Source organism: Labrus mixtus, chromosome 2, assembly GCF_963584025.1.
Source record: "Labrus mixtus chromosome 2, fLabMix1.1, whole genome shotgun sequence".
In the NCBI taxonomy this organism is placed as follows: Eukaryota; Metazoa; Chordata; class Actinopteri; order Labriformes; family Labridae; genus Labrus; species Labrus mixtus.
Window position 1 is genome coordinate 35,198,477 of NC_083613.1, and position 14,460 is coordinate 35,212,936.

Below are 14,460 nucleotides of genomic sequence, written 5' to 3' on the forward strand. Positions count from 1 at the left end.
ACACCTCCGGTCGTTGTGATGCGTTTCATGTCAGCAGATAAAATAAAGAAACTTCAGTCCCTTTGTTTTAATTTAACATTTAATGTGTCAGAAGATTTCATTTAAACTCACTACCCCAGCTGTCACTTTAACAAAGAGGTGACGTCACTTTCTTTGTCTCCTCCGCGGTGTGTGAAACAGCGCCACCCTGTACCATGATCCATGTCAGTCACTCTACGTGGTCAGAGGCGGTACTGCAGCCTGAAGCCTGGCTGAATATTTATATTATATCAGCTTTGATCATTTATTGAACCAAACTTAGCCTTTGACATGTCTAATAATTATATATAACCTCTAAAAAAAGACCCCTAAAGTGACACAGGATACCACAGACACCACTGAGAATCATTTGAGATGTTTCTGATACAGGAAGTGAATGAAACCGTGAAGTGTCACGTTCTGTCTGCGTGTCGCTCAAAGAATAAACGATTAGCTTACTTGGGACGTCCTGTAAGCTTGTTAGCTAACATAGAGTCAAACAGGCTCACTGGCTTGTTGAGTGGTAAAAGGGATTTAATGGTTCATTTAGTTTTTACAAGCTAACTTTTTTTGTGCTAAGCTAACAAATCCTGGTACTATAAGGTTAGCAGCGAACACCTATCATCATAAGAAGAAGGCTATTAGCTCCCTACCTTAAATATGAGATCTAACTAGTCGGGTGTTTTTTATGCTTGCCTTGTTTGCAGTCCTTATGCTAAGCTAGGCTAAGCACATCCTGGTAATCTAGGTTAGTGACAAACATCTACTAACCTCAATTATGGCTCTTCTTTTTTATCTATCAGTACACTAATGAGCTGTCGTTAAATATGAGCGCAAACTAGCCGAGTGTCATTTACCCCGTGCTGTTTGCCTTGTTTACAGTTGTTATGCTAAGCTAGGCTAAATACGTATTGTTTATCAGAACGCATCCTGTTTAGCTCTGTGACATCTTTAAAAGTGATCTTTGTCAAATAACAAATTATAGTTATAATAATTATTGTATCTTTGTTTTCTATCTGAGTTTTTGTTGGAGCTAGCAGTTTCCCCCTGCTTCCAGTGTTTATGCTAAGCTAGGCTAACACTTCCTTTCCCCGTGTCAGAGACATTTTATTGATATGAAATCACAGACCACTCCTCCAGCTGTTAAAGGGTTGTGAATATATTTATTGACTTTGTGTTGTGTGAGTCAGATAATGTACAGGATAAAAACATTAGCCTCACATAGAAATGCAGTGACAAGAAGAGACGCTGTAAACGGGGAATATGGCGTCCTGCAGTAACACTGAAGCTCCGCGGGGGCGACAACACAGAGCGGAGGCTCAGATCATGGAGAAGTTTATCCACTGCAGGAAGAAGAGAAAGAAACCAGGTTCAGCTCACAGAGTCCAGGTTCAGGTTTATTAAAACGTGTTAGCAGGTGTGTGTTCTCACCTGGGTGAAGTCAAGCTCGATGGAGCCGCTGTTGTGAGCGTCCAACTTCTTAAAGATCTCTGTGGAAAAATAAAATCAGTTTGTATATTTACAAATATTGCTTGTATTGATTATTTACATAATCTTCCCGGGACAACAATGGGCCACAGGAACCTGGTGGAAAAGGGGCTGGAGTAGGGCAAACCCACACGACCAATCCACAGAGCGGTGACCTGCGCTGGTCACACGAGGTGGTTCATGAAGGTTTTCCTCCTGAGCAGTTTTTTTGGTTGTCAGCAGCATTTTCTTCACTTTAGCAGATCATAACAGACCTACTTCCTGTCTGTACCCACCGTTTGTGTTTGCTTGTTTTTATACGGCTTTGGAAGTCAACATTTCCACCATGAGCGACTGAAAATGGACACCTGCAGTGTGTGCAGAACGCAGCATATTCATTGGCTGACTTCCTGTTCAATATGACAGCTTTCTACCTGTCGTTACGCAGCAGGTCCTGTTAGCATGGTAAGCTAGCCTCCCTGTCGTTACGCAGCCGGTCCTGTTAGCATGGTAAGCTAGCCTCCTTGTCTTTACGCAGCAGGTCCTGTTAGCATGATAAGCTAGCCTACCTGTCGTTACGCAGCAGGTCCTGTTAGCATGATTAGCTAGGCTAGCTAAGCAACAGCTGCGACCCTGAGATTGATTGAGCAGTGACTCGTGCAGCCTCGGCGAGGACATTGATCGACATATTTACAGACAGATCAGTGTTGTTAGCATGATGTATACATTTGAGTTACTAGATGTTTAGCTAACTGTTAACACAATTTATTAAGAAGATAAAATGTGTAAGATTCACTAAAGCAGTGTAAAAGCTCCCAAAGATAAAACGATCATGTTGTTGGAGAGTTAGCTCCCTTAGCTAGCATTCACACTGTGGGTGTCATAAAGACTCACTGAACATCATCTCCAGCCTCATCAGACAGCCCACGAAGTTGTCGAAGTCGATGGTCATGTCGGGGTCGGAGTATCGAGCCACCAGCAGCTGGTAGATGGTGTTGTTGAGGGTGAAACCTGGAGGACGACAAATCAAGCTATCAGCATGCTAATGCTAACTCCTCTGAGAACATTACAACACAAAGAACGTGACATCATCCTGACATCATGAAGGCCAGACGCTTGATCTGCTGTCATTTGTGATTCTACATTCATCACCTTTATGTCTGTTTCCTGAAGCATACTCATGTTCCTCTCTTTCTTTATTCACGACCAAACAGATACTTCATCTTCGTTTTCCTTCGGTGTCTTTCAAAAGGCTGTGATGAGGGATTGGAAGTACACATCGCCTACGCACTTCAACTTCACAATAAAGCCAGTAGGCGGTAGTAGAAGCCAAATTACATGATGCAGCACACATTTCAAATCAAAACAAACACTCTCCTCTAATTGGCCGGCTCTCTGGAAGCATTCTGAGGGCAGAACGCTGCAGGGCTACCAGGGGTTTCATATCTGGGAACGATGGCATGATTTGCAAAACGAGCCGCTTAGCGCCCTCTGCTGACTCATCCTGGGATTACTCCAACATATGTTTCATGATATGAAGCTTTGCCGACCTTAAAGGTCTCATATTCTTTAAAATCCTCTTCTCCATGTTCCTCTAGTCCGTCTACAAACCCCCCAATGATGAGAAAAGTCCATCCTCTCCGTCTTCTGCCTGCTCCACTTTTCAGAAAATGCGTGCTCAAACAGGCCGTTTGGAGATTTTCCCTTCATGACATCACAAAGGGCAGTAGCCCCTCCCCCAGGTGGGTGACACTCCCACAGCTAGGTGTTTGTTCTGCCCTCTGAGTCTGCCTTCTCACCGTAAACAATAGGACATGGAGAGAGAAAGACCGAGTACACCCAAGCCCTTCCAGAGAGGGGGCGTGGTCATACACAGCTCATTTACATATTTAAAGGTACAGACACAGAAACAGCCTGTTCTGAGCAGGGCTGAAATAGAGGGGTTTATAGACATGATCAAATACAGGATCAGAGTGGATTTAGAACAAGAAACTTCACACACATGTTGAAGAGGAGCTCTGAGACTTATTTACACTGAAGAAGAAGAAGAGGATATGTGACAGGTTGACTTTAAGGTAACACTGCTAACGGAACAAAGAGCGCCTGCAGCAGGAAGAAACGTACCGTCAGCTTCAGTCTAAAGACAGTAAAGTGATGAGATCCAGAAGAGCAGCAGAGAGAGAGAGAGAGAGACATTAAAGGTTAATGAACAGAAAACACCAGAGGAGGAGGAGGAGATGTTAGAGAACAGAAATCCAAACAGGAAAACTTTCTCATGTTTAGGAGGAGTTCACACTCATCCTCTCCTCCTGCAGTGAGTCAGCGGGGAAACACCGTGACTCACTTCCACACAGTTCAAACATGGAGAACAGGAAGCGTGTGACGGCGTGTAGTCAGAGCGGGGGGAGATAAAGCTCGAGAGGAAACATTAGCTGATAGCCTTCAGTACAAATGAACGACACATTAATGGAAACCTCTTTGAATCTTTAGTGCCGGGAGGAAGCACTGACTAATGTGAGCGTGGCTGGTTGTCGGTCTCTGTATGTCAGCCCTGTGATTGGCTGCTGTCCAGGGTGTAACTCCACCTCCCACGCCATGACAGCTGGAATCTGCCCCAGCCCCCGCGACCCCGAACGGGGACAGTGGTGTAGATGGAACCACTGACTGTTTACAGATGGATATATTAGTTACTTAGGTGTGAGGGAGGGGCCTGTTAGCGAGCTCCGGAGGATTACTCTGTCCACCCACTCAGATTAAGTCGACCAATGAGATCCTTTCTGACTCCAGAGAGGTTTGAAGGAAAGTGAAGACAGAGAGAGACAACATGTCCGTCAGAGTGTTGACATGTTGTTTTCAGAAGCAGACCTCATTACAGAGACAGCAGAGCAAAGCCTCACACTGACACATGGAGGTCAAAGGTCACATAGAAACACAACAAAGACGCTTACTCTCCTTACTGTGTCTAAAACCTGAAAGAACACTCAGGGAGTTATCTCACCTGTAGATCGTTTGCCCCGGTCTGAATCATGGACCAGTTTGTTCCATTGTTGCACCTCAAGTTGTTGTAGTAGTGAAAGTCTAACAATCCTACCCATAATGCACTACGTGACTGGCGACAGTAGCTGGTTTCATCCATAATGGCCAATGCTTCCAGCAGTTAGGTCGGATAAAGGATGCTTAATGTTCTTACTACAAACGAACCACATTCAGATGGGACAGACACCCACCTTTTCAAGCCGTCTCTGTACGGTTGTTTGGTCCCGCCCCCGGGTTTTTGATTGACAGCTTCACACCAGTGCTAACGAGCCGCACTAACTCGGCAAACACACTCGAGTTGGTTTTCAGAAAAACAAACAGGTCGTGTGAGAAAACGCTGTCAGGTGCTGAGAAGTCAAATTCTTCTAACCCTAACCTCCAGCTCTGTCAGAGGGTCTCACCTGTGGACTGTCTCACCTGTGGACTGTCTCACCTGTGGAGTGTCTCACCTGTGGACTTCAGCCTGTATTTGTGCAGTAGAAGAAGAAACAGAGCGTACCTGCGTCTTTGAAGGCGACTCTCATCTCTGGAGTGCTCATCGTCCCCGAGTTATCCGAGTCGTTCTTCTTATAGATGGTCTATAAAGACATGAAAACACAGAGCTGCTGTCGGTGTGTGTCAGCTGGTTCACACACACACACACACACACACACACACGGGGTCAAAGGTCAAAGGTCTTACCAGGTATCTCTGAACCTTCTTCCACAGAGTAGCGAACTCTCCGAGGCCGAGCTTCCCGTTTCCACTGTCCTTCTGAGAAGTTAAGGATCAGACCGAGTTTACAGACCGTTTAAAGTTTCTATCTGAACTACAAATAAAGATGGCCGCCATGTCAACATTTGTTAGCCCCCCTAGTTAACGTTAGCATAAACATTGAGCTCAAAGAAGAACAGCTGACTGAAGGATACGTCCATCAGGTTCACCATGATCCTGCTGGTCTCCATGCTGAAGCCGTCCGTCTTTATGTCTGTACCTGTGGACACAGACAGGAAGTCAAGGAGGTGAGACAGGTCAACAGGTGACACAGGAGAACAGGTGAGACAGGTGAGACAGGTGAACAGGTGAGACAGGTCAACAGATGAGACAGGTCAACAGGTGAGACAGGAGAACAAGGGAGACAGGTGAGACAGGCCAACAGGTGAGACAGGAAAACAGGTGAGACAGGTCAACAGATGAGACAGGTCAACAGGTGAGACAGGTCAACAGGTGAGACAGGTCAGCAGGTGAGACAGGTCAACAGGTGAACAGGTGAGACAGGTGAACAGGTGAGACAGGTGAGACAGGTCAACAGGTGAGACATGTCAACAGGTGAGACAGGTCAACAGAAGAACAGGTGAGACAGGTCAACAGGTGAGACAGGTGAGGCAGGTGAACAGGAGAAGAGGTGACACAGGTGAGACAGGTCAACAGGTGAGACAGGTGAACAGGTGAGACAGGTCAATGGGTGAGACAGGTGAGACAGGTGAACAGGTGAGACAGGAGAACAGGGGAGACAGGTGAACAGGTGAGACAGGTGAACAGGGGAGACAGGTGAACAGGTGAGACAGGAGAACAGGGGAGACAGGTGAACAGGTGAGACAGGTGAACAGGTGAGACAGGTGAACAGGTGAATCCGGGAGGCAGACACAGTCTGTATTTTTAAGAATAGACTTAAAACTTTCCTTTCTGATAAATCTTATAGTTAGGGCTGGTGCTGGTGTAGACCAGCTCTTAGTTATGCTGCTATAGGCTTAGACTACCGGGGGAACTGGCACCCTGAGCTCCTCTCTCTCTCTCTCTCTCTCTCTCTCTCTTTCTCTCTCTCTCTCTCTCTCTCTCTGCATATACAGTACATCATATTACTGCATGTATCTATCTATAAATCTCAGTCACTAACCACCTGCTTTCCTGGGAGCTCCTGAGCTCTCCTAGGCTCCTCAAGATCGTCGGTTGACGGCTTGCCAGAACAACCCCCACCCCACCACTACCCCCTCCCCACCGGATCGTGGGTTGGCGGCCTGCCAGAACAACCCCCCACACCCCCTCTCCTCCCCTCCCCACCGGATTGCTGATGGACGGTCTACCTCCCCCCACCCCCTTGCTCTCTATCCCTCTTCCTGCATCTTATCCCATCTCTCCCCCTATCCCTTTCCAAGCCCGGCGCAGTCTAGACCTGTGAAGACTGTTTCATCATGAGCCGGGGATCCGGCCGAAGATTTCTGCCTTTTAATAAGGCAGTTTTTTCTTAACACTTTAACTTTTACTGCTTTGCTAAAGTGCTCATGATGGATAGGCCGGATCTTTGTAACATAGCAATAAGTAAGGTCTTTTACCTGCTTTATGTAACATAACAAAGAGTAAGGTCTTTTACCTGCTTTATATAACATAACAATGAGTAAGGTCTTTTACCTGCTTTATGTAACATAACAATGAGTAAGGTCTTTTACCTGCTTTATGTAACATAACAATGAGTAAGGTCTTTTACCTGTTTTATGTAACATAACAATGAGTAAGGTCTTTTACCTGCTTTATGTAACATAACAATAAGTAAGGTCTTTTACCTGCTTTATGTAACATAACAAAGAGTAAGGTCTTTTACCTGCTTTATGTAACATAACAATAAGTAAGGTCTTTTACCTGCTTTATGTAACATAACAATAAGTAAGGTCTTTTACCTGCTTTATGTAACATAACAATAAGTAAGGTCTTTTACCTGCTTTATGTAACATAACAATAAGTAAGGTCTTTTACCTGCTTTTTGTAACATAACAATAAGTAAGGTCTTTTACCTGCTTTATATAACATAACAATAAGTAAGGTCTTTTACCTGCTTTATATAACATAACAATAAGTAAGGTCTTTTACCTGCTTTATATAACATAACAATAAGTAAGGTCTTTTACCTGCTTTATATAACATAACAATAAGTAAGGTCTTTTACCTGCTTTTTGTAACATAACAATAAGTAAGGTCTTTTACCTGCTTTATATAACATAACAATAAGTAAGGTCTTTTACCTGCTTTTTGTAACATAACAATAAGTAAGGTCTTTTACCTGCTTTTTGTAACATAACAATAAGTAAGGTCTTTTACCTGCTTTTTGTAACATAACAATAAGTAAGGTCTTTTACCTGCTTTATGTAACATAACAATAAGTAAGGTCTTTTACCTGCTTTTTGTAACATAACAATAAGTAAGGTCTTTTACCTGCTTTATATAACATAACAATAAGTAAGGTCTTTTACCTGCTTTATATAACATAACAATAAGTAAGGTCTTTTACCTGCTTTATATAACATAACAATAAGTAAGGTCTTTTACCTGCTTTTTGTAACATAACAATAAGTAAGGTCTTTTACCTGCTTTATATAACATAACAATAAGTAAGGTCTTTTACCTGCTTTTTGTAACATAACAATAAGTAAGGTCTTTTACCTGCTTTTTGTAACATAACAATAAGTAAGGTCTTTTACCTGCTTTTTGTAACATAACAATAAGTAAGGTCTTTTACCTGTTTTATGTAACATAACAATAAGTAAGGTCTTTTACCTGCTTTTTGTAACATAACAATGAGTAAGGTCTTTTACCTGCTTTATGTAACATAACAATAAGTAAGGTCTTTTACCTGCTTTTTGTAACATAACAATGAGTAAGGTCTTTTACCTGCTTTATGTAACATAACAATAAGTAAGGTCTTTTACCTGCTTTTTGTAACATAACAATGAGTAAGGTCTTTTACCTGCTTTTTGTAAAGTGTCTCGAGATAACACTTGTTATGAGTTGACGCTATACAAATAAAAGTTGATTGATTGATTGAACAGGTGAGACAGGTGAACAGGGGAGACAGGTGAACAGGTGAGACAGGTAAAGTAGTGAGTCCACAGTTTTATCATACGTTTGGCGACGATCTTGTTCAAGATGGTCCTGAGCTCGACCGCAGAGATCTCCATGTCCTGAAACAGGAAACGTGATGATGATGTCACAGGTGAGATTACCTGAGCTGTGATGGTGATGTCACAGGTGAGATCACCTGAGCTGTGATGGTGATGTCACAGGTGAGATCACCTGAGCTGTGATGATGTCACAGGTGACATCACGTTCAGAGTTTAAACTCAGGTTCAAATCTGTTTTTAACCAAATGTTTAAAGAAGGAAAAAACGTACGTCTCCGGCGAGTTTGGTGAAGAGTCCTCGGAAACCTGCGTCCACGTCTTCGTCTGACACCGACTCCTGAACGCAGCACGAACACAGAAACCAGGTTAAAACATCGTGTCTCCACAGTGACGGTCGTCATGTCAACAGACAAGAAACAGGAAACAGGAAACAGACTGAGGCTCGTTAAAGAGCAGCGGCTGGCGCTCAGTGTGGTCACATGACCCGAGGCCGCAGGTGAGTTCAGTATAACAGGAGTGTGTGTGTGTGTGTGTGTGTGTGTGTGTGTGTGTCTGTGTGTGTGTGTGTGTGTGTGTGTGTGTGTGTCTGTGTGTGTGTGTGTGTGTGTGTGTGTATGTGTGTGTCTGTGTGTGTGTGTGTCTGTGTGTGTGTGTGTGTGTGTGTGTGTGTCTGTGTGTGTGTGTGTGTGTGTGTGTGTGTGTGTCTGTGTGTGTGTGTGTGTGTGTGTGTGTGTGTGTCTGTGTGTGTGTGTGTGTGTGTGTGTGTGTGTGTCTGTGTGTGTGTGTGTGTTGTAATGTGCATTATCAGGTCTTCACTGTCATCACAAACGGACCAATCAGAGCCTTTCATATGAAAGGGCCATTAAAGCTCCAGCTCGTTTTATAACCAAAATACATTTTTGAAATTTTAGTGAACAACTAAATTTGATTTTCTCATAAGTGATCTTTTAAGTATTATTTGAATTCCTGAGTCAGATCTGGCTCTTACACATTTTTGTAAGACCTTTAATTCTATTTTAAATAAGCATGCCCCCCTTAAGAGACTAAGGGTAAACAATAGATCAAACCCCTGGGTTATCAAATGAGCTATACAACAGAGACAAAGCATGGCAACGAGCCAGAGAGACTAACTCAGTGAGTGACTGGCAGCTTTTTCGAACGCTCAGAAACAAATGCTCTGGGTTAATAAAGAAAGCGAAATCAAATGACTTCATCACCTTAGAGGCCTTATACCACAGTGCTCTTTGCTTTATCACAGGCGACAGATTTTAAACTCATCATTGTGACCTTTATCGTTCTGTAGGCTGGTCCTCGTTGGGTCAACGAAGAAAGCAGCAGTGTTTTGTTTATTTACAAGGGACTCAGGTAAACTCCCGTCTTACCTTACTACTCTCCTGTCCATAAACATATCGAGCCATTCGACAACGTCTCAAAACTGGATAACTTTGAAACACACAGAGGTTTAGAACTGAATGGGTAAAGACTGCCTTTAGTGTCCAAACTACCTCAGGAAGGAAACTGTTTGACAAAGTGAACTCATTGAAATGAACATGGTTTACATGTGTCATTATGTGTTTCAGTGTCTACATGATGTTACTGTTAACTCTTGTTATATTTCTGCTGTTTTTGGACTTCTGCAGGGCGACCCTGGAAAAGAGACGTCGGTCTCAGTGGGTCCTCGCTGCTAAAATAAAGACAAATATCATCCTGTGGCGTCTCTGTAATATAAATCTTTACTCACATCCTCCAGTTCAGCGCTGACGGGGTCGTCACAGGGTCTGAAGACACACACACACACACACACACACACACACACACACACACACACACACACAGGTTAAAACACACACACACAGGTTAAAACACACACACACAGTTAATAAAACACACACACACACACACACACACAGGTTAAAACACACACACACACACACACACACACACACACACACAGGTTAAAACACACACACACAGGTTAAAACACACACACACAGGTAATAAAACACACACACACACACACACACACACACAGGTTAAAACACACACACACACACACACACACACACAGGTTAAAACACACACACACACACACACACACACACAGGTAATAAAACACACACACACACACACACACACACACAGGTTAAAACACACACACACACACACACACACACACACACACAGGTTAAAACACACACACACACACACACACAGGTTAAAACACACACACACAGACACACACACAGACACACAGGTAATAAAACACACACACACACACACACACACACACACACACACATACACTCACACACACACACACACACACACACACACACACACACACACAGGTAATAAAACACACACACACACACACATGTAATAAAACACACACACACAGGTAATAAAACACACACACACACACACACACACACACAGGTAATAAAACACACACACACACACACACACACACACACACAGGTAATACAACACACACACACACACACACACACACACACACAGGTAATAAAACACACAGACACACACAGGTAATAAAACACACACACACACACAGGTAATAAAACACACACACACACACACACACACAGGTAATAAAACACACACACACACACACATGTAATAAAACACACACACACAGGTAATAAAACACACACACACACACACACACACACACACACACACACACAGGTAATAAAACACACACACACACACACACACACACACACACACACACAGGTAATAAAACACACACACACACACACACACACACAGGTAATAATACACACACACACACACACAGGTAATAAAACACACACACACACACACACACACACACACACACACACACACACACACACACACAGGTAATAAAACACACACACACACACACACACACAGGTAATAAAACACACACACACACACACACAGGTAATAAAACACACACACACACACACACAGGTAATAAAACACACACACACACACACACACACACACAGACACACAGGTAATAAAACACACACACACACACACACACACACACACACACACACACACACATACACTCACACACACACACACACACACACACACAGGTAATAAAACACACACACACATGTAATAAAACACACACACACAGGTAATAAAACACACACACACACACACACACACACACAGGTAATAAAACACAGACACACACACACACAGGTAATACAACACACACACACACACACACACACACACACACACACACACAGGTAATAAAACACACAGACACACACAGGTAATAAAACACACACACACACACACATGTAATAAAACACACACACACAGGTAATAAAACACACACACACACACACACACACAGGTAATAAAACACACACACACACACACATGTAATAAAACACACACACACAGGTAATAAAACACACACACACACACACACACACAGGTAATAAAACACACACACACACACACACACACACACACAGGTAATAAAACACACACACACACACACACACACACACACACACAGGTAATAAAACACACACACACACACACACACAGGTAATAATACACACACACACACACAGGTAATAAAACACACACACACACACACACACACACACACACACACACACACACACACACAGGTAATAAAACACACACACACACACACACACACACACACACAGGTAATAAAACACACACACACACACACAGGTAATAAAACACACACACACACACACACACACACACATACACACACAGGTAATAAAACACACACACACACAGGTAATAAAACACACACACACACACACACACACAGTTAATAAAACACACACACACACACACACACACACACACACAGGTAATAAAACACACACACACATGTAATAAAACACACACACACAGGTAATAAAACACACACACACACACACACACACACACACACACAGGTAATAAAACACAGACACACACACACACAGGTAATACAACACACACACACACACACACACACACACACACACACAGGTAATAAAACACACAGACACACACAGGTAATAAAACACACACACACACACACATGTAATAAAACACACACACACAGGTAATAAAACACACACACACACACACACACACAGGTAATAAAACACACACACACACACACATGTAATAAAACACACACACACAGGTAATAAAACACACACACACACACACACACACAGGTAATAAAACACACACACACACACACACACACACACACACAGGTAATAAAACACACACACACACACACACACACACACACACACACAGGTAATAAAACACACACACACACACACACACAGGTAATAATACACACACACACACACAGGTAATAAAACACACACACACACACACACACACACACACACACACACACAGGTAATAAAACACACACACACACACACACACACACAGGTAATAAAACACACACACACACACACAGGTAATAAAACACACACACACACACACACACACACATACACACACAGGTAATAAAACACACACACACACAGGTAATAAAACACACACACACACACACACACACAGTTAATAAAACACACACACACACACACACACACACACACACACACACACAGGTAATAAAACACACACACACACACACACACACACACACATGTAATAAAACACACACACACACACACACACACACACAGGTAATAAAACACACACACACACACACACACACACACACAGGTAATAAAACACACACACACACACACACACACACACACACACACACACAGGTAATAAAACACACACACACACACACACACACACACACACACACACACACACACACAGGTAATAAAACACACACACACACACACACACACACACACACACACACACATACACACACAGGTAATAAAACACACACACACACACACAGGTAATAAAACACACACACACACACACACACACACAGGTAATAAAACACACACACACACACACACACACACACACACACAGGTAATAAAACACACACACACACACATACACAGGTAATAAAACACACACACACACAGGTAATAAAACACACACACACACACACACACACATACACAGGTAATAAAACACACACACACACACACAGGTAATAAAACACACACACACACACACACACACACACACACAGGTAATAAAACACACACACACACACACACACACACACACACACACACACAGGTAATAAAACACACACACACACACACACACACACACACAGGTAATAAAACACACACACACACACACACACACACACACACAGGTAATAAAACACACACACACACACACACACACACACACAGGTAATAAAACACACACACACACACACACACACACACACACACACAGGTAATAAAACACACAGACACACACACAGGTAATAAAACACACACACACACACAGGTAATAAAACACACACACACACACACACACACACAGGTAATAAAACACACACACAGACACACACACACACACAGGCAATAAAACACACACACACACACACACACACACAGGTAATAAAACACACACACAGACACACACACACACACACACACACACACACACACACACACATAGACACACACACACAGGTAATAAAACACACACACACACACACACACACACACAGGTAATAAAACACACACACACACACACACACACAGGTAATAAAACACACACACACACACACACACACACATACACAGGTAATAAAACACACACACACACACACAGGTAATAAAACACACACACACACACACACACACACACACAGGTTAAAACACACACACACAGGTTAAAACACACACACACAGTTAATAAAACACACACACACACACACACACACAGGTTAAAACACACACACACACACACACACACACACACACACACACAGGTTAAAACACACACACACAGGTTAAAACACACACACACAGGTAATAAAACACACACACACACACACACACACACACAGGTTAAAACAC

General features: G+C 43.0%; 1 protein-coding gene across 2 annotated transcripts in view; it reads right to left on the minus strand.

Annotated features, from left to right (window-relative positions):
* Positions 1 to 1,161: 1,161 nt before the first annotated feature.
* The window catches only part of LOC132993622 (calpain-2 catalytic subunit-like), a 31,848-nt gene continuing 18,549 nt past the window's right edge, over positions 1,162 to 14,460 (minus strand). Inside the window, exons 13-21 of one of the 2 annotated variants that reach the window (XM_061063558.1) lie at positions 10,134 to 10,170; positions 8,664 to 8,729; positions 8,396 to 8,453; positions 5,430 to 5,494; positions 5,203 to 5,274; positions 5,021 to 5,099; positions 2,380 to 2,496; positions 1,450 to 1,508; positions 1,162 to 1,361 (exon numbers count right to left, since the gene is read on the minus strand). In XM_061063558.1, the coding sequence (XP_060919541.1) occupies positions 1,338 to 1,361; positions 1,450 to 1,508; positions 2,380 to 2,496; positions 5,021 to 5,099; positions 5,203 to 5,274; positions 5,430 to 5,494; positions 8,396 to 8,453; positions 8,664 to 8,729; positions 10,134 to 10,170 (577 nt within the window). In that variant the 3' untranslated portion in view covers positions 1,162 to 1,337. The remainder of the gene's footprint in view (positions 1,362 to 1,449; positions 1,509 to 2,379; positions 2,497 to 5,020; positions 5,100 to 5,202; positions 5,275 to 5,429; positions 5,495 to 8,395; positions 8,454 to 8,663; positions 8,730 to 10,133; positions 10,171 to 14,460) is intronic. The other variant, XM_061063565.1, reaches the window with a different exon arrangement.